We start from the raw sequence: 20312 nt of genomic DNA, 5'->3' as shown, positions 1-20312 counted from the left end.
GACGGTAAGAAAGAACAACATCTTTTGCTTCCACCGCTTGAAGTTCACTCCTTCGAACCGGAATGGACGGTTGAGTTCAGATATCATAACTTCATTGTTGGTATTGAGGGCCATTGATGATATGGTGTAAACGTCTTACAACTGTTGAAAATGGCAGAACCCTCAGAACGACGAGCAGTAAACCGTCAAGGCACGACGATCAAGCAAAGAGCAAAACTTGCAAAATAGAAATTTGTTATAGACTGAATCGCAGAGCCCGGTCTTTAAGACGTTTCACGGCTCTGCCCAAGTGTGCAAGCAGGTCTGAAAATTGCCACATCGTCCCAGGATAAAACAGTCAAAAGAAACCCGACCAAAAATGCACCGTTACCGACCGGAACACACACCCTTTCTAAACCCACTGCTCAGAAAACTAAAATGGAAGAGGAGAGGAAAAATGAAATGAGAAGTGAAGAATGAATTTTTATTTTTGAACTGCTGAAGGCCATGCCTTTTATAGGCCTTCAGCGTTGAACCTTAGGGAGCAAAAAAGGCTCTCCGCCTCAGAACGTGCGTGGACGAAACAGAGGAGTGGATGAAGCGCAAACTTTGTCAAACAGAGCAGACCTTGTCCTCCTTTTTTTCCCCGTTAAAAAAAATAAAAAGTAAAATAATAAAAGATAATATTTTTATTAAAATTAATAATCACACACATGCGTACCTCGCATGACTGAACGGACGGCGGCGATGCGCGTGTGGGACGTCCACCGAACCCAAATTGGTCTATCTCTTCACTCCCTCCGAAACATGAGTACTCCTTGGGGCCCAAACCCAAAACTCAAGATTTGAGTACATAACGGAGACTTCTAACACCAAATTTTCCAATGTGGGATTCTCCAACCAAAAGGTTGGTTCCCTCTTCTTTTTAAAGTTAAATTTTCACCTAACAACTTCCAGCTAATGGCATCGAAGAATCACTGAGAATCTTAAAAACGAATTTAAATGCATGTAGGAAACGAACAACTGTCATTTAGCTAACTAAGAAGATAAGGTTCCCTGATTATAGTAGTTTCAAGCTTCCAAGTTGGTTCTAGGAAATCAAAGAACTATTTGGAAAAAAAACTTATATCTTAACTTAATTTAACTTCCAGCTAATGCAATCGAAAAATCATTAAGAATCTTAAGAACAAATTTAAATGTATGCAGGAAATGAGAAAAATGAATTTTTTAGTTAGAAATTTAAAAATATAAAAATCGCACCTCATTCTTCTTTGCAACTTGAAATAAGAACAATGACCATAAGCAAGAAAATCATAGGAGGAAGAAATCGAAGGAGAATGAAGAAGAAAACAGAGAATGAAGATAAAATTGAAGAAGATTTCGTTGAAGAAGAAAGAACCTGTTGCGGTAACCCTAATGTTTTGTGAAGGCGAAGAAGTTAAGCGCGAAAAGGTTTTCAATCATGGGGTATTTTGGATTTTTATTATTTAATCCATTAATGACATCGGGTTGGGATTATGTATTTTTCCATTTCTGAGAAATCCACAATTGAGACTATGAGTCTTATTTTAATAATCTTTTGGCTGCAATTGGCCTTAAAAAAAATTAAGTCAATCGTTTATAATATTTATAAAAATACCAAAATAGTACTTTTGGTTAAAATTTTCCACTAATCTTGTACACTTGTATTAGAAAAAGGTCAACAATATATAGAGAGGGACACACACATATATTAACTCTCCCAATAACAAATTTGGCATATGCTATAAGGAAAATTGGTCATGATAACAGTTTTTGAAGTTTGATTTTAGAAATGTCTAAAATGGATTTTTTTTTTTTTTTTTTTTTTGTTTTCAGATGTAGATTGTATTCATAGTATTAAATTTTCATCAACATATCGATGTTATTCATCGATATTTCTACGTTGTCATGGGTTTCACATCGACGTGAGAAGTGAATCGATATTTTCATTATATTGTTAAAAAAATCCACAAAACACAAAAAAATAAGCATCAAAATGGCACTAATATAAATATAATATAAATAATAGACTTGTTAACTTGTTTGAAAATTATAAAATGTTTATTTACTAATTTAAATTTATTTTTTGAACTTTTTTTTATACTTTTTCCATAAATATCCATCGAAATCGATATTTTCATAAATTTAAGATGAATACTTTTTCCAGAAATATCCATCGAAATCGACATTTTATTGATATTTTCATCGAAATTTTCATAAATTTAAGATATCAATATTTTCATTGACACCGACATTTTAAACCTTTATTGTACTATAAAAAAATGCTCTCTTGTTGTAGGCTTTCATATGACGGATATTTTTCCTAAAATTTTGTGCTTGTTTTGCTCTATTTTGACAAAAAGGGGCTGTTTGAGGCGCTGAGTTGAGATAGGACGTCTGTAGTTATATGTATATGGAGTTCATATATCTGTGGAGTTCATATGTCTGTGTGGGATGCAGAGTTATTTGGTTTGACTTCATATGTCTGCATTTAGGGTGCAGAGTTGAGTTCATATGTCTGGGTATCTAATGCAGTTTTTTGAACTCTAAATAATATGTTTTTATGATTACTATTTTTGTTTTGAAACTTTTTTATTCAATAATTCTACCCATCTTTGTTTGCATAAAATATGGATGATAATTTTTTTATTTTAATTTTTAAAACTTTTGTTTCTTTCTTTCTTTTTTGGGCAATGAACAACAATTAACCCATTATATTTCTTGTAGAAAATACAGTTAAATAAAATGAGAAACTAAAGTGAAATCAAAATTTTTTATTCTAGCTAAGTTTTCTCCATGAATTTCATTATCATCATCTTCTTTTTCTTTTTCTTCCTATTGTTGTTCTATATTTTTACCATGTCATGAAAATTTGTAATTAAATCTCCCCCATCATTGTAACAACTAATGGAATGTCACTACATTTCTTCAACAGTTTCACCTTTATTTCTTCTAAATTTGAAGGATCATTAGAGAACAAATCTCTATTTCTTGCTAGAAAATATTCCAGAAAAAAAATTTTCATTTTATGGTTTTTTTGTTATATGTTACATACTTTTCAACTACGTACATATTTTTCGTCTAAATACTTTTTAACAGTCATCAGTCTTATGATAATCGGAAGTAGTTGTCGAAGTTGATTATCGAAGATGATTTTTGCTAGAGTTTGTAGTCGGAAGTGGTTGTCGGAGTCTGAGGTTGGTCAAATGAAGGTGTATTGGAGTTGGTTGTCGTAATTAGAGGTGGTTTTCGAATACCGGAGTTGGTCGGACGAAAGTGGTCGTCGAAGTTATCATCCAAGATGATTTTTGCTGGAGATTGTAGTCGGATGTGACTGTTGGAGCCCAAAGTTGGTCGCATGAAGGTGGTATTAGAGTTGGTTGTTGGAATTTTTCATCGAAGGTGGTTGACGAAGCCTCGAGTTGGTATTCGGAGTTGCTCGCTCAAAGGTGATCATTGAAGGTGATTTTCATTGAAATTTGTAGTCGGAGGTGGTTTTCGGAGCCTACGAAGGTAGTTGTCGGAGTTGGTTATCGGAGTTTGTTGTCGGAGCCAATTGGTCATAAGAATTGGCAGCGCGAAGGTGGTCGTTGGAGTTGGGTCACCAGAGGAGGTTGTCGAGGTCCGGATTTCATCGCTGGAGTTGTCATCGGAGGTTGTTGCCGGAGCCTGGAGTTTGTCACTGGAGTTTCAAGGAACTCTCATCAAAGAGTACCTCCGAGCGTAAGCAAGATCGTTCCAAACTCATTGTGACAGAATTACTGCATTCACAATCAAACAGATAGATATACATTTAACAACAAATTACAGGCATGTTTTGAACTTTAAACAACAAAGAGAGAAGATACATACTAGTTGAAGAACCCTTCTTTTCTGAAATCTCGCTCTCAAACAGGAAGCCAATCTCGCTCTCGCTAAGATCGTCCAAACCAGTCATCCACCAAATCGTCTACCCACGAACTCGGCAGCGAGGAAGACACCAGCACTTGGAACCTTTGGTATTCTCAGAGTGAGAATCCAAGAGGTGTGGACTCTGTTGGATTTGGTAAAGGGAAGGAGGAATAAAAAATCGTATACACGACCAAGCAAATGGTAGATATCAGGTGTCTATCGTATAGACGATGCTTGATCGTTTAGGTAAAGGTACATGATCGTGTGTAAAAGAAAGGAGATCGTATAGACGATCGTTTAGTAAACGCTCGAGCGTGCGATCGCATAGGAAAAAGCTAGACGATTATTTAGTAAAACTTATACGATCGTTTAGTAAACCATGCACGTGTATACGATCGTTTAGAAACTTTGAGCTATCTTATATGCTCTCGGTTTGCTATGCGATAGGCAATATACATTATTCGGTGAGCGAATGTCTAATCATTTGAAAAATGAAACCATTTTCATTTTATCCTTCAGTTACGAAAATTGAATGCAACCTCCCACTATCTCATTCGGTTACGGAGAAAAAGCCGGGCAACAATTATCTCATAATCATTTAATTAAAAATAAATATAATCATATTGTATTTATTAATCTATGGTTTAATATCATATCATACACAATACATTAATCATAGTCCTTTTCTCCTCCACTAGATTTAAATCACATTCATATCATTTTCCTCTAATTAATATATCTCATACATAATGTAAATTACATCATATATAATTAACCAGTTCAATCATATCATATATAATTGAACTCCCTCTTATCAATTTGAACACTTCAAACTGACCCAAAAATTGATTCTCAACTTGAATCCCCCATTTTTTCATTTTAAAATCCAATTTTCACCAACAATCCCTCACTTGAAAATTTAAATACATAAGAAACACATTTTTCATCGAGTAGTTTCAGTCTATATAAACATTGTGCATAAGCAAAGATGTCTTACAACTTGAACCTTTACGTAGTGTAGATGATTCAGAATATACTAGAGTAACCCTTGGTTTTGAACTCTATCTCTAACAATATCTCACACACAGTATCATTAGGGTGTAGTTTTAAAAGCCCATGCTTTAAGGCCTAGCATGTATATTCCGGTTAAGTGAACACTCTAAAGAGTTTGCTTAAAAACTTCATAGGAAGCGGCCCCCACTTCCACATTCACATAGATGAGTCTATCAAGAGTACTCCTTTAGCTAGGTACCCCATTTGACATCAAGTAAGTATCTCATTAAGAACTAAGTTTAATCTTTCTTACGCTTCAGGATATCATGCTCAGACTCTGAATATAGGAAGGAGACTTTGTGTTAGTTTCAACATGATTCATTTTGTGTCACTTGTAATTAGTTAATACTCGTTGAACCTGTTTCTTGGGATCTTCAGTCTACAGGTTGGGTTTTCTTCATAGTGATTCATCTCTCTATAGGCACGAGTTCCATTCTTTCAAAGTTTTGAAAACCTTCTCTCTGATCAGTATTTTTGTTAAAGGATTTGCCAAAATTTCATCAGTCCGTATATGATCTATTCTAACTATAGCAGTAGTGAGAAACTCTCTAATGGTACTGTGCTTACGATGTATTTGTCGTCTCTTTCTGTTGAAAGAACGATTTTGAACTTTTGCAATTGCTGTAGTACCAGTCGTAATGGATTAATACGATTGGTACCGACTTTTCCATAGAGGAATCTCTGATAGTAGACTTCTACGCCAGTCTGCTTCTTCACTAGTTGTTGCTAGTGCTATCATTTCTGACTCCATCGTAGATTGAGATAAAATAGTTTATTTTTTGGACGTCCAAGAGATAGGTCTGCCTACTATATTGAAAATATAGCCACGTGTAGCCTTTGAATCATCCAAGAGGGATTTCTAGTCAGCATTGCTAAATCCTTCCAGGACAGCGAAAAACTTCTAATAAAGTAATCCTAGGTTATGGGTTTTCTTCAAGTACTTCATAACCCTTTCTATAGCATTCCATACTATGTCTGCTTGTAAACCTATAAAGTAATACTACAACATAAGCTATATCAGGCCTAGTGTAGTCAACAACATATCTAAAACTACCTATGATGCTTGCATACTTAGATTGATTAACACTGTCACCAGTATTCTTAAACAATTTAACACTAGGGTCATAAGGAGTACATGTTGGTTTACATTCAAAGTAATTATATTTCTTTAGAATCTTTTCTACATAGTGAGATTGATCCAAAGAAATCCCTTTTCAGACCTAGTCACTTTTATGCCTAAGATTACACTTACTTCTTCTAAGTCTTTCATGTCGAAGTTTGCACTCAATGTAGATTTCACATCACTTATGACATGCAAGTTCAACCAAAAAGTTAACAAATCATCTACATACAGATATAGAATGGTGAAAAGATTATTTTCAACCTTATAGTAGATGAATTTGTCACTTTCATTGACCTTGGAACCTTTAGAAAGGATTAGGTTACCAAACTTTTCATGCCATTGCGTAGGAGCTTGTTTCAGACCATAGAGAGATTTATCTAGTTTCAAAACTTACTTTCTTGATCATAGACTACAAAACCACTAGGTCGTTCCATAAATCTCTTCTTCAAAGAAGTCTTTACATCTATCTGATGTACTAAGAAATTATAAAGGGCAGTGAGAGAGAAAAAAACACGGATTGAGGTAATTCTAGTGACAGGGGAGAAGGTTTCAAAGAAGTCTATGTTTTCTCTTTGTGTAAATCCCTTTGCCACTAACCTGGCTTTAAACTTGTCAATTGTTCCGTCGGATTTAAGTTTCTTCCTTAAGATCCATTTACACTCTATTGCTTTGCAATCTGGAGGTAGGTCTACTAAGTGCCAAGTTCTATTTGACTCAAGAGAGTCCATTTCATCATTTATCACTGGGCATCTATAGAGGACAAGGCAGTTTTTAGGTCATTAGGATATTCTTCTACATTATAGGTCTGGAAGTTATCCCCAAAATCCTTGGCAGTTCTAGTTCTTTTACTTCTTCTAGGTTCTGGGTTGGCTTCCTTTGTAGAGGTAGGATTTCTAACTAGGGTTAGACTATTGGATCCTGAGCCTCCACTATTTCTCGATTTAAAAGGAAATTTATCAGCAAAGAAGTCGGCATCATTTGACTCAATGATCACTTGGTTTACTAAATCATAGAAACTATAGGCTTTACTATTTATGGCATAACCTATAAAGACGCATTCATAGGCTCTACTAGTTAGCTTTCTTCTTTTAGGGTCTGGAATCCTTACAAAGGCTAGACAACCCAATGTTCTAAAATATGACAGGTTTTGTTTTTTTATTCTTAAGGACTTCATAAGGTGAAGTTTTATTTTTAGACTTTGGTATTTTATTAAGGACATAACACACGTTAAGGATGATTTTACCCCACCAATAAGATGCGACTCCTGAACTAAGTAAAATAGCAACTATTAGCTCAGCTAAAGTTCTGTTTTTCCTTTCTACTTTTCTATTAATTACAGGAGAGTAAGGTATAGTATTTTTGTGTATTATTCCATGAGAGTTAAAGAACTCATTAAAGATGTCTGAGTCATACTCAGTTCTCCTATCACTGCGAAGTCTTTTAATCTTTCTATTAAACTGATTTTCTATCTTAGCTACAAACAATTTGATGGCATCAAAAGTATCATTTTTGTTTTTCAACAAATATAGAAAAGTAAAATCAGAATAATCATCAATAAAAGTAATAAAATATCTTATACTGTTCCTAGTCAAGATGCCATCAGATTCACATAAATTAGAATGAATTAAATCTAAAAGTTTAGAAATCCTACTTACAAATTTATGCAGAGTTTTAGTAATTTTAGCCTGACTATAATACTCGCATTTATCAAATTCATTCACGAATAACTTAGGAAGCATTTCCAGCCTAATCATGTTACTAATTAATTTCTTATTAACATGACAGAGTCAAGCATGCTAAACATTCATAGAACACATCATATACACAAAAGATTTCATTTTATTAATGTCTAAATTTAATCTGAACATTCCATAAGTTGCATACCCCTTTCCTACGAATACATTAATTTTGGTAAGGGTATATAAATTTGCCCCAAATGGTTTGAGTAAATCCGGCCTTGTTGAGAAGATAGCCCGAGACCAAATTCTTTCTTATCTATGAAGTGTGCAGAACATCCTTCAATGTGAGGGTCTTCTTAGAGGTAAACTTCAGCTCTACCTTGCCGGTTCCAGCAACTGTCGTAGAGTGGTGATTCTCCAACAGAATATTCTTATCCTTAGTTTCAATAAAAGTTTTAAAAAGACTTAGGTCGTGACAGACATGGCGTGTGGCACCAGTGTCTATCCACCACCCCTCAGAATTATCAATCACATTTACTTCTGTGATCATGAAAACTAACAGTTCCTCTGTCAGGTTCGCCTGACCAGCAGGACAATGCATGTTCCTACAGTTTCTAGCCATGTGTCCAAGTTTATTATGGTTAAAGCAAAGGAATTGTACCGTTTCTCCCGAGGGGGGATTTTGTTTTTTCTGTTGGTTCTGGTTACTGGAACCACGATTCTGACCTTTCCTTTTTGTCCCCTTGGACTTTTGGTCAAACTTTATCACGACAGAGGCGAATCTCCTAGGTACGATGTTTACCTTCTTTTTCTGATCCTGCTTCTGGGCTTCCTCCTCAATCCTTAGCCGAGTGATAAGACTCTCTAAGGAAAATTCCATGGTTTTATGTCTCAAGGTGTTCTTGAAATCTTTCCACAAAAGGGGCAGTTTGTCAATAATAACAACAACTTAGAATTGTTTTTTAGAGACATACCTTCAATTATTATTTCATGGGCTATCTTCTGCAATTCATGTGACTGGGTCTCCAAAGATTTGTCATCCATCATCTGAAACTTGAGGTAATGACTGACAACATATTTTTTTGACCTGACCTCCTTGGTGTCGTATTTCTTTTGCAGTTCGTCCCAAACTTCCTTTGCTGTCTTCATCGTGCTATAGTGGTCATAAAGATCATCAATTAAACCATTCAATATAAAATTTTCATATAAGAAATCTTTCTCTTCCTAATCAGCAGATTTTTTTATTTGTTGTTCAGATAGATCTTCTACCGGGACAGTTGCTTATCCATGGCACAAGCATCGAAAACTTTCTTGACAGTAAAAATGAACAACAACTTCTGCTTCTACCGTTTGAAGTTCGCTCATATGGACGGTTGAGGTTGGGTGTCATAATGTCGTTGTTGCTTGTGAGGGCCATTATAAAATTGGCAGAACGAATCGTCTTAAAAATATTGGAATCGACTACCCTCCGACGGTGAAACTTGACAGCAAAAAACTGTTAGAAATCGTGGTCGTCAGATATGTGAAACCTGCAAAACAAAAAAAAAATCGTTACGGATGAGTCACGGATCTCACTCTCTTTACGGCGTTTCGTGGCTCTGCTCAGATATGCAAGAAGGTCAACATTATTGTCACGTCGTCCTCAAGATAAAACAACTCCAAAAAGGTTTTGATCGGAGATGCACTGTCACCAACCGGAAAATTCACACCGTTCAGACTAATTGCTAAAAAAAATGATTGGGAGAATATAAATTGGAAAAAAGGGTTGAGAGAGGAGATCAGAAAGTATTCTGAATGAAGAATTGGTTTGAGAGGCTGAAGGCTTGAGCCTTTTATAAGTGTAGAAAGCCAATAGTATCAGTAGCAAACAGCGCTCAGCCACAGAACATGTAGAGCCGCAAAATATGTGGAGCCACTGAACGTGTGCACTGAACATGCGTGCTGAAGACTTGACACTCATTGCAACACGTGGAGCGTTGAAAAATAATAATAAAATAAAAAAAATTAATAATAATAATTTTTTTAAGAAATTAATCACACACGCAAGGTGAGTGCGTGGGATTCCCACCATATCCATATTGGTCTATCTCCTCACTCCCTCTAAAATATGAGTATCCCTTGGGTCTCAAACTCAAGGTCCAAAATGTGAATATGTGAAGGAGACTTCAAGTCCCAATGTGAGATTCTCAAAAACCATATTTTCTTTTTAAAATCCAATTTTCACCAACATTTCATGATAATAATAATGATAATAATAATAATAAAATTGTTAGATTTCTATTTTCTATCCATTGTCTACTAATACTTTGTATTTTCTTTAAAAAAATTCAGGTATTTGTGAATACAAGATTGTGAACAATATCGTTTAAAAATTTTTAATAGTTGATTGAAATGATTTTTAAGTATTATGTATGTTTTTATTTTCTATTTTTTAATAGCCAATGAAATTTAAGTGGTTTGGATTTTAATTTTATCTTTATAATTTGAATTATCTAGTAATTAAGATTTGATAAAGGTTATTTTTGTCCATTGATGATTTGTAATTAATAATCCTAAAGATTACTTTTTTTTTTTTTTGCAATTTTTAAGATGAAATTTCCTATTTTGTTATTTCTCTCGCCAAACCTAAATTGTTTGAAATCTCAAGTAAGAGTTTCGATGATTTTTGTTGTATCAATTTAGGGCATAGTAAGGGATATGACTTAGGATCATTGTTGGGCTCACTCAAAGCCTAAGTTGAAGACTCCATCTTAGAGTTTTCCATACATATATTTGTGTGTGTGTATATATATATATATATATACATATATATATATTCTTTGTTTCAGTTCAACGACATTTAGGATTTGGACATATTTGAATCTACGATTTTTAAGTCGAAGATATGATGTTTTAAAATTTTTTAAAAATTCTATGCCATTTTCGTCTACTTCTCCACTTATAAAGTATCTATATTAATCAAGAATAAAGAAACTTGCTAGCTATTTTAGGTGCTTGAAGAGGATGACTCGCCTTCACAAACCTTTTTTATACCAAAATAGATTAAACTTCACTTTCTTTTATTTTCTTCTAATTATCTCATCAAAAGAATCCTTTCTTTTAATAAGAAGATACAGCTCTCAATAGTTTCATTTTTAAAATTGAAACTTTTTTCCACACATAGGTGTAGTTGAATTTGATTAAGAGATTGTAATCTCAACTAAAAGTTTAAATATTGGATGTCATTTTAGAATACTTATACATGTTGAATTAAAAAGACATTATTAATAGCCCTTTGTCATATATATTAATAATATTTTATTCATTTATTTAATTTGTGAAGGAATAGATATTACGGTAGTATTAGAAATTTTCCCTTTAAAACTTTAAACTTTTTACTATAAAGTATAAATATTTTTTTGCATTTTTCTATTGGTAAGAATTTCCTAACTTTTTTAAATGGTAAGTATAAAATATATGCCTTGTTTTGTCTCATGATTACAATTATAATAATCTCTCCGTTAATCAATTAAACCCATCATCTTGATTCATGTAACTCCATTTCTCCACCAAAAGTAATAATCACAGGCATTAGCAAACCCCATTAAACCAATTTTACGAACGAACTGTTTGCGAAAATGATTGGAGGAGTTTATAAAACCAAAAAATAAGTTGAAAAGAAAATGGTGGTTTAATTTCAATGGGGAGATGCCCGATTGGTTATAACATATGCTCTAAATTGGAAGAGGGAGATTGTTTTGCTGCAACAAACGCGGCTACTTATAAGTTTTCAGCTCTCTCCATCACAACCCCAAATCTTTTGCCTCGTCTCTCTGCAGCAAGAAAATTAGAAGGACCCTTTTTTGGGTCTTCTCCTTTTCTTTGCTTTTTTTTTCTTCATTTAGGTAACTTCTCTTTTTTTCTGATTGTATTCCTTTGTTTTTGCATTATCTGAATTGGGTTCGTCTCCTTTTTGCGAGTGACTTCGATTAGTTTTTTAAATGCAGGATAGTGACCGAAAATTGAAAGTTTTCTAAACAAGTTTATTGGGTTTTCTATGGTTTGATCATAAGAATGGACATAATATCGAGTTACAAATGGGTACTTCTCTGTTCTGTTCTGTTTTGTTTGGTATATTGAGGAGAAATCAGTGGTTTGATGAGTTTTTTTCCCCCCTTCAGGTTATAGTATTCATTTTTTTCTTCCCTAAATGTGCCTTTCTGGAGTAAGAGGTATTGGCAAAATGCCATTGATTTCATTGGATATTCTAGCTATGTCTTTGTAGATGGAGAAATCGTTGAGCAAAGAGCTCCCTTTTGTGGGTTGAGAAGCAAGTTTTATATTCTCAAGAATATAATAATAATGTTGTGATCATGGTTGAATTGTTTTCTTTGGCTATCTCTTGTAGTTAAGAATGTAATATATACCACGATATGATCATGGTTGCGATCGATTGTGCTTGTTCGTTTCTGTCATTTTTTTGCTCTCCCTTGTAGTTAACTAAAGACCAATTCATATAACACTAGGAATTATATGATCATGCATGTGATTGTTTGTGTGCATCACTTTTCTTTTTTTGCTTCTTGCTATGAACAATGAAATCATATGACAATTTAGGCACGATCTGTTCAAGGTTGTGATTATTTGTTTGCCTCGTTTGGTTGCTTTCTCTTGTTGTTAAGAACAAAATCATAGAACACCCAAAGCATGACACGATCATGATCCAAGAAGCACAAACACTTTAGTTTGGTTAGCGTGTTCATTTCCAACATGTATCAAACAGTTAGAAACTTTCATAATTGTTGATGCAATAGATGTATTAAATGCTATTTGTACAAACTCAAAATAGGACCAACATTTGTTAGACATGCATGAAACACTTGTTATGTATACTGAAAAATACTATGATAAAAATAATAAAATTTAAAAGTGAAATACATCAAATTAATTTTTTAAGTATATAAATGCATAAACTCGTTGACTTTGAATTTTCTTCTTGTTAGAAATGATGTATATTTTAAAAAACGTATGTTTTAATGAACGTGTCCTTGTCGTGTATGTGTCCTAGAATTTTTTTAAAAAAAACTGCATGTCGACGTGTTAGTGTCATATTTGTGTGTTGTATAATTGTATTCGTATTCATGCTTCTTATCATGATTTTGATTGTTTGTTTGGGTTGTTTTTCACTCTCTCTGTTGTAGTTCAGAAATACAAATCGAAATGCTCAAACATCCTTCAATCTTTTATCCAGCAATGATCATATTTTCTGTCTGAGTAATTCTCATCTGTTGCAGGGTTCTGTTCAATAATCTTTTCGTTTAATGGGGGAGGAAAATAGTGATACACCACTTGCTATGGAGGAGGTTAGTAAGGATGAAGCTAGCCAAGAGGAGAGTGCTATGGAGGAAGTTAGTGACGATGAAGCTAGCCAAGAGGAGAGTGCTATGGAGGAGGTTAGTGAGGATGAAGCTAGCCAAGAGGAAAGCTTTGATATCCCTGTCATTGCAGTTGCAGAGACAAGTGAGCCTGAAGATATCATTGAGGAAAACATTGATATCATTGATATTCCAGCCATAACCACTATAGAGTTAAATGAGCCCGAAAGTCGCAGTGTAGAAGTTATAGTGGACATTAATAGTAGTACCCCAAAGATTATGCCAAAGATACTCTCTCGCTATCTCTTTCCACACACAGGCTCCTGCCATGATTTTTGCAAATATGGTACAAAACATGGTCTTGAAGGGAAGCCTGCAAGTACAGTCTTGAGAAAAGTTAAATCAGCTGGAGGTGATGGCCGTGGTTTGAGGAGGATTATAGTTTCATCGGCAAAACAAAACAAAGATGCAACCAGTCCAAAGTCCTCCCCAGAACATAATCCCATCAATGTTACTGGTCACTTGAAAGAAGATATAATTTCCCCCCCTGAGATTGTTACTCCCTCTCCAAAAAGGCTTTTACCTTCCATCAAGGAAGTGCAGGCTGCGGCGGTGCATTATAGTCGGACGAAACTTAATTTGTCTCTATCAAAGGCTTCTTCTTTTGCAGGACAAGGCAGTTCACGAACCAAAAGAAACAAAGAAATTCGAAGAGGCAATAAAAAAGATGGAGATGGAAGTTCAAGCAGTTGTACAAATAGCACAAGTAGAAGCCAAGAGATGAATATCTCCGCAGAGGAGGATATCAAAGCCTTGGTGCCAGAAGTAGTTTCTTGGACTCCAAGAAATCGTGTCAAGCGAGTTGCAATTCCAGATAAAAAAATCATTGGGAGGAGTGGCTTGAAGAGCCAAAGTCATTCTATAAAATGTAAACCTGATCCATCTAACAATGAGGATGTAGAGGAGAAGACTTTATATATGATTGAACCATCTACCAAGAATGAAACAGAAGAAATGGCTCAAAATAGTGTCCATGCCACTGAGTCGTCTCGACCACAATCTTCATCTGCAACAGACAACAGCTTGAAGCATGAAAAAGAGGTAGATGAGAACCTCAAAATGCCACCATTATCAGTTAAAAAGAATGTCGTGAGGTGTGCTAGAAATGTAACTAGTTCTAAAATTTCATCTGCATCTCCACCAGTATCCAAGGTATTCAAAGGTATAAGACCTAAGAGATTTGGAATGGTTCAAAGGTCTGAGACACGATTGGCTCCTTCATCACCATTGTCATCTAGGCCCCCATTTGAACCCGTCCATGTTGAGCATCGTGGCTCTACTTCAGGAAATGAAGTGAAAAAAAGAGAGAATTCAGAGGTGAAACACAGGCTTAAGACCAAAAGGATGACTCTAACTGATTCAGAAAATGGAGATAGCCAATCTAGAAAGTTGAAGTTTAGGAAGGGAAGGGTGGTTGAACTTCAAGCCGAAACCAATACACCAAGGAGGCTTAAATTTCGGCGTGTACATTTACTAGGTGAGACTCAGAGTCCTAAAGGTGATCCAAGAAAGAGAAACATCAAGGGTAAAGAGGCCAACCAAAATGGTAATGAAGTGAAGGAAGCTGATAATAGTTCTTTGAGACAACAAGATCAGGAATTAAAGAAAAAGAGAAGCTTTAGGAGGAAGGAAACTATTGATGGTAAATTGGTTTCTAGTAGAATTAAATCTGAGAGAGTTGTCCTTAGACATCAGGATTCAAGAGGAAAGAAAGCAATCCAAAATCTGTTTAATAATGTCATTGAAGAGACAGCAAGCAAGCTTGCCCAGACCAGGAAGAGTAAGGTGAAGGCTTTGGTTGGTGCCTTTGAAACTGTAATATCTCTTCAGGACACCAGACCTGTTGCTACAAGTGTTGCATGAAATAAGCTTGTTTTTTACATATATGATATACATTTTATGTAGATAACAATCTAAAAAAGGTAATATAAATATATAGCTTCATATGGCATGAGAATTGAGTAAAAAGCTTTGATCGAAATGCTATGACTATGTGGAGAATGGTAGAGTTATTTCAATAAAGGCTTTTTGGAAGATTGGTTTTTCTTGTGTGGTGAGGTTCTTTGTTTCTTGAGTCTCCTTTGAAGGATCTTGTTCTGCATCATTAGAGTATTTGTAATTCAAAGATTCCAGGCTTGTGTTGTTTTTTTTCCTAGCTAATGGGTTCTGATCTTATGTTGTTTCCTTTGCCTTGTATTTGTGGGCCTAGGTAAAATGTAATCAATCAATAGTAATATGAAAAATGGGCCCAATTGATTACGTTTATTGTTTATTTAATCTATGTTCTGTAGTCGTAATGAATTGTTGTGGGGGGCGTCTCCAAATCTATAATCAAAATGCGCAATTTGATTAAGAAACAAAGGGTGCACAATGTGATTTTGTTTGAAAATTATGTAGGACCCACTACATTTCTCATTACTATTACAAATACTATTACTATAACAATATGAGAATATGAATTTGTCACATTTATTGTTATCGTTGGGGTCAAACAATAGCAATAATAATAAATGTGATGGATTTGTAATTCTAAATAAACACGATCATAAACAATATAATTACGTTTACGATTTAGGCCCGTTACGATTGATCCATCAATAGAATCTCATTATATTACACCTTCATTAGGGATTGGTAAATATGGCCTAATCACATACTTGAGAGTGATAGTTGAAGTATTGATTTTAGAAAAATAGATTTAGATAGGTATAATTGATTTTGTGAAACTAATATTCTTCCTATCATATTTATGTTTGGATCCGTGCTCTTAAAAAGTGATTTTCATAAATTTAAAAGTAATTCTAGAATTACCCAATTACTAAAAACAATATTGTCTATTTGATAGATTATTTAACTAAATAACTAGGACAAATATCTATTTTATTAATTTAGTCTATTTGTTAGATTTTTATATGCATGATTGATATGTTGGGAAAAAAATGTGTACAATAAACATAGAGATAAAATTTAAAAATATCTCATTTAATGTATTTGTTTTATTATTACAAATGCTTAAACTAGATATTATTAAACAAATCTTTACACGTAGGCACAATGCTTTAGATTAAAAAAATGGTTTTACACCTAGCTGAATCATAATTATATANATATAGCCATGTTTTTGGACTCATTCACGGTCAATCACATTCAACAAAAATTACTTACCAACTAATTCGTCTAGAATCTATTTTATTTCATTTCAAATATCATTATTTTAAAAAGTAATAATTTTGGCAAAAGAAAAAGTGATTTAAGACCATTTTTCAGTTTTACAATTTTTCCTTCAATTTTAGTTGGTAAAAAAAATATTTTATTTATTTTATTTAATGAGTGGGTAATTTTACACCTAAAAAAAATTTTGTTTTGTTTCTTCAAAAATCGTAATGGGTAGGAAAAAAATATGGATATTTGTAAATCTAACCATAATTTTCTAAAATTACAAATATAACGAAAAAAAAAAGTTTTAATTTGATTTTCATTCTTTTTAGTATTTTAATTTTATCCCATTTATATATTAATGAATATATCTTATATACTTTATATTTAACTATCAATTCAACTGATATACCTTATTTTTGTTATGTCAGTTAACTAACTAAAAAAATATATCACTTATGCCATTGATTTAAATATAGATATAGTATTTAAGTTTTAAATGTCGACATTTCCTTAATATTTCTACATTTTCATGGATTGACATGAGGGTAAATTGATATTTTCGTTATATCGTAAAAACAACATACAAAAACAAAAAATAATAATCAAAATGACACTAATATAAATATAATTAAATAATAGACGTATTAACTTGTTTGGAAATCATAACACGTTTATTTAGTAATTTAAATTTATTTGTTGAATTTTTTGTTTTTATAATCTTTTAAGGAATATCCATCAAAATCGATATTTTTATCTAAATTTCCATAAAATTAAGACCCCGCTAAGGGTGGGCATGATAAACTGAAAAACAAGCCGACCTACCAAAATTGACCGAATTAAAGGCAGTCGGTCGGAGAAGAGAAGGGGCTTGGTCAGTGTACAAATTTTAGTTTTCTTTAAGAATAAAATTGACTAATTGAGGCCAATTTGCAATCCTCTGGAGGTTGGTTTGAAAATTTACTAAACTGACCATAGTCGGTTTGATGACGATTTGATAAAAAAAAACTGACTCTGATCGCTCGCTGCACACCCCTAGATATTTCCATCAGTATCGACATTTTAAATCTTGGAGATGGGAAATGAAGATTCCTGAAAATAGCTTATTTTCCGACAAACTGTTGAAAATTGTGAAACAAACCTAAGTTTTGTATGCATGTGTAGATTCTCAAGCAGAAAACCCCCTACCAAACTACTCGTTATTGGTATACAAATTGATTTTCTACTCTGTTCTTCTTATATTGGTATGCTTCTAATCTCCATCTTTGTCTTTCTCAAATGGATCGCGGTTGGGATTTAAGGTTTGACTAAATTATACAAAATACTTTTAAGCTTTTTTCTTTTTTGTATAAAAAATACCATTAAACTTTCAAAAGTTTTATAATTACTCAAACTTTCAAAATGAGTTAAAAAAAATACTCTTATCATTAATTTTGGATAGAAATAATTAGTGTTTTTTTTTTGGTAAAAAATACCCTTGAACTTTTAAAAGTTTTAAAAAATACCATTAAACTTTAAAAAGAAAGTCTAAAAATATCCTTACTAACATGAACACAAACTGTTAATACCATCTTACTTCTTTATTTTTCATATTTTTTCTCCTATCCCTTCTTCAATACCCGATTAATTGTGTGTTATAACCAATTACATTTTTTATTTGACTATTTATTGTTTTTGCATGTTTTGGGGGGAGATTTTGGTTTTGAAATTTAATGAGATTTGATGTTTTAACTTAAAATTTTGATTGCTGAGAAAATTGGTGTAAGCTAGTGTTCGCACGAGGTTTCCTGAGAAACATATTTCGTGGAGTTGAACTTGGTTAATGTTGATGTTGATGTTGATTTGATGCGATGTAGTTTGATCTCTAGTATTTGATCTTTTGATTCTCTCTCAGTTAAATGCGTATGCTTGACTAGAAGTAGAGCGCGTGATGTTCTTGAAGTCAGTCTTAGAAGAAACTTTGAATTTTTAGGAGACTTATGTAGGGATGTGGAGTCGAATTTACTCTAGGTTCTGGAATATAGAATTGCCAACCAAAAATGAAAGAGTTCTTCAATTTATAGAGTTATTTAGTGGGCTTTGTGGATTTGGGCTTGGGCTTGGTTGGTCTATGAGCCTGTCCTTTAGGCCCAATTAGTTAGACTTGACCTACTTAGGCTTTTTGGCCAAATCTGAACTTACCCAAATCATAATATCAAATTGGGACTAATTTTACTCATTTGTGATGAAAACACACGAGGCATTTGCCAATTTATGTCTTAAATTTTAATGTTGGTACACATGTTAACTTCTAATTGATTCCAAATTCAATTATTTGAAATTTCGTTATTAATTTACTAAATGACATGACAATTTGTGATTAGTCCAAAATTTTTCCTTTTAACAAATGTCCATTTTCGAGATTTATGCATATTTATGGGGGTTGAATCTTGAAAAAGATAAAGTTGGAATCAAAATACAAGTTTATTTGTTCTTGAATTTTGATCCATTTGATATGTCAGTAAATTATGAATTTAATACATAAGTTTGAACTAGAATTTGAGATAAACTTTAGAATATGACCAACTTTTAATTTGAGATTTTACCCTTAATTTTATTTGAATTGAGGATAAAGGTTGAACTTGATTTGAATTTGAGATAAAATTTGAAATATGACCAAATTTTAATTTATGACGAATTTAGATTTTATCTCCAATTTATTTGATTTGAACATAAAAATTTAGGTGGATAATTTGAATTTAAGATAAAATTTAGAATATGACTGAATTTTAATTTGAAATAAGGTTGAAATTAAAATACAAGTAACTTATTCTTGATTTTGGGCTCCATTTAATGTATCAAATTTAGAAATGGAATTTAAATTTTCCTCAATTTTGTTTTAAGAAAAAATTAAATTATGTCCCCAATCTAAATTGGAGATAAACCGAAGACTTTATTTCTAATTTATCTTGACTTGGAGATAAAAGTCTAAATTAAATGATTTGATTGTGACATACAATTAGAAATATGACCAAATTTTACCTTTCAAATTTTAATTTGAGATAATTTGGAGATTTTTGACTAAATTTTTAAGTGAAAACCAATTTGAATATGATAAAATCTCACCATATCTTTGCAAATAAGGTGAGAAAATTATGACGACTCGCCCAACAATGTTATAACGTAAAGGTCCCAAATCTAGTTTGAAGGAAAAGATTTAAATCAAGAAATCTAATTTAAATAAAACCAAGATATCTCAAATTTTAAATCCAAAATCTAAATATGAAAAGATTTTGAGATATGATAAAATTTCAAATCCAGTTGACATTTGGATTGAGATCTTTCTCAATTTAAGTTTGTGGCTTATTCCTCGTTGTGCTGCTGCATTTTGTTCTTTTCTTTTCGTCGTCGCCTGGACACGTGGTAGTCGGCATCCCCAGCTTCAGCTTCTTGATAACAACAGAATGTCAATTTACAGTCCAATTCTTACAAAAAAATTCTTGAATACTACAAATTCATTGAACTCGAAGTTTAAAAAACAAAAGTGGAAATCAGAGGTTTACGTCCATGATGCTCTTGACCTTAGGCGCGTAAAGAGATTAAATAAGGGCATGAAAGATGTTGAACTTGTTTCACACGAGGAATAAGCCACAAACGAAAGAAGCTGGAACCCGAGACCACAAACGGCTGTGGCGGCGGTGAAAGGAGGCGCGAATCGAGCTTCCACGATGGTTGCGGCGTGGCGGCGACGGTATGCGCAACACCCCACGACTGTCGGCGGCGAAGGAGTCGGGCGGCTGGACGACCACGGGGGCGACGACGACGTTGGGCGAAACACCTCGGACGGTCGACGACTAGAGGACCACGGGAGTAGTGTGGCGTGGTGGCGACAGCTGAGAGAGTGAAACTGTGAAAGAGTAGAGAGTGAGAAAAAGGGGGGCGCGTTCAAACTAGGGTTTCTTTTTTTTCAACGCTTTCTTTATTCTTTTTTTCCCTCTTTTTATCCTTTTTTTTCTT

General features: G+C 33.5%; 1 protein-coding gene across 2 annotated transcripts; it reads left to right on the top strand.

The window, feature by feature from the left end:
• The first annotated feature begins 11420 nt into the window (after positions 1 to 11420).
• Positions 11421 to 15391, top strand: LOC120082825. Of its 2 annotated transcripts, XM_039038156.1 has the most exons (3): positions 11421 to 11630; positions 11733 to 11826; positions 13020 to 15391. In XM_039038156.1, exon 3 carries the CDS (start codon positions 13047 to 13049, stop codon positions 15021 to 15023), a length of 1977 nt encoding a protein of 658 aa, XP_038894084.1. In that variant the 5' UTR covers positions 11421 to 11630; positions 11733 to 11826; positions 13020 to 13046; the 3' UTR covers positions 15024 to 15391. The 2 variants fall into 2 exon arrangements, with proteins under 2 accessions (XP_038894084.1, XP_038894083.1); XM_039038155.1 differs by lacking the exon at positions 11733 to 11826.
• The last annotated feature ends 4921 nt before the right edge of the window (positions 15392 to 20312 follow it).

This window comes from Benincasa hispida, chromosome 8 (genome assembly GCF_009727055.1).
Source record: "Benincasa hispida cultivar B227 chromosome 8, ASM972705v1, whole genome shotgun sequence".
NCBI lineage: Eukaryota > Viridiplantae > Streptophyta > Magnoliopsida > Cucurbitales > Cucurbitaceae > Benincasa > Benincasa hispida.
The sequence above is the reverse complement of the archived record's forward strand: the minus strand, read 5'-3'. Positions and strand labels throughout refer to the sequence as shown.

Coding starts and splice junctions, on each gene's coding strand:
- LOC120082825 (XM_039038155.1), top strand. CDS start 13,047: ATGGGGGAGGAAAATAGTGATACACCACTTGCTATGGAGGAGGTTAGT.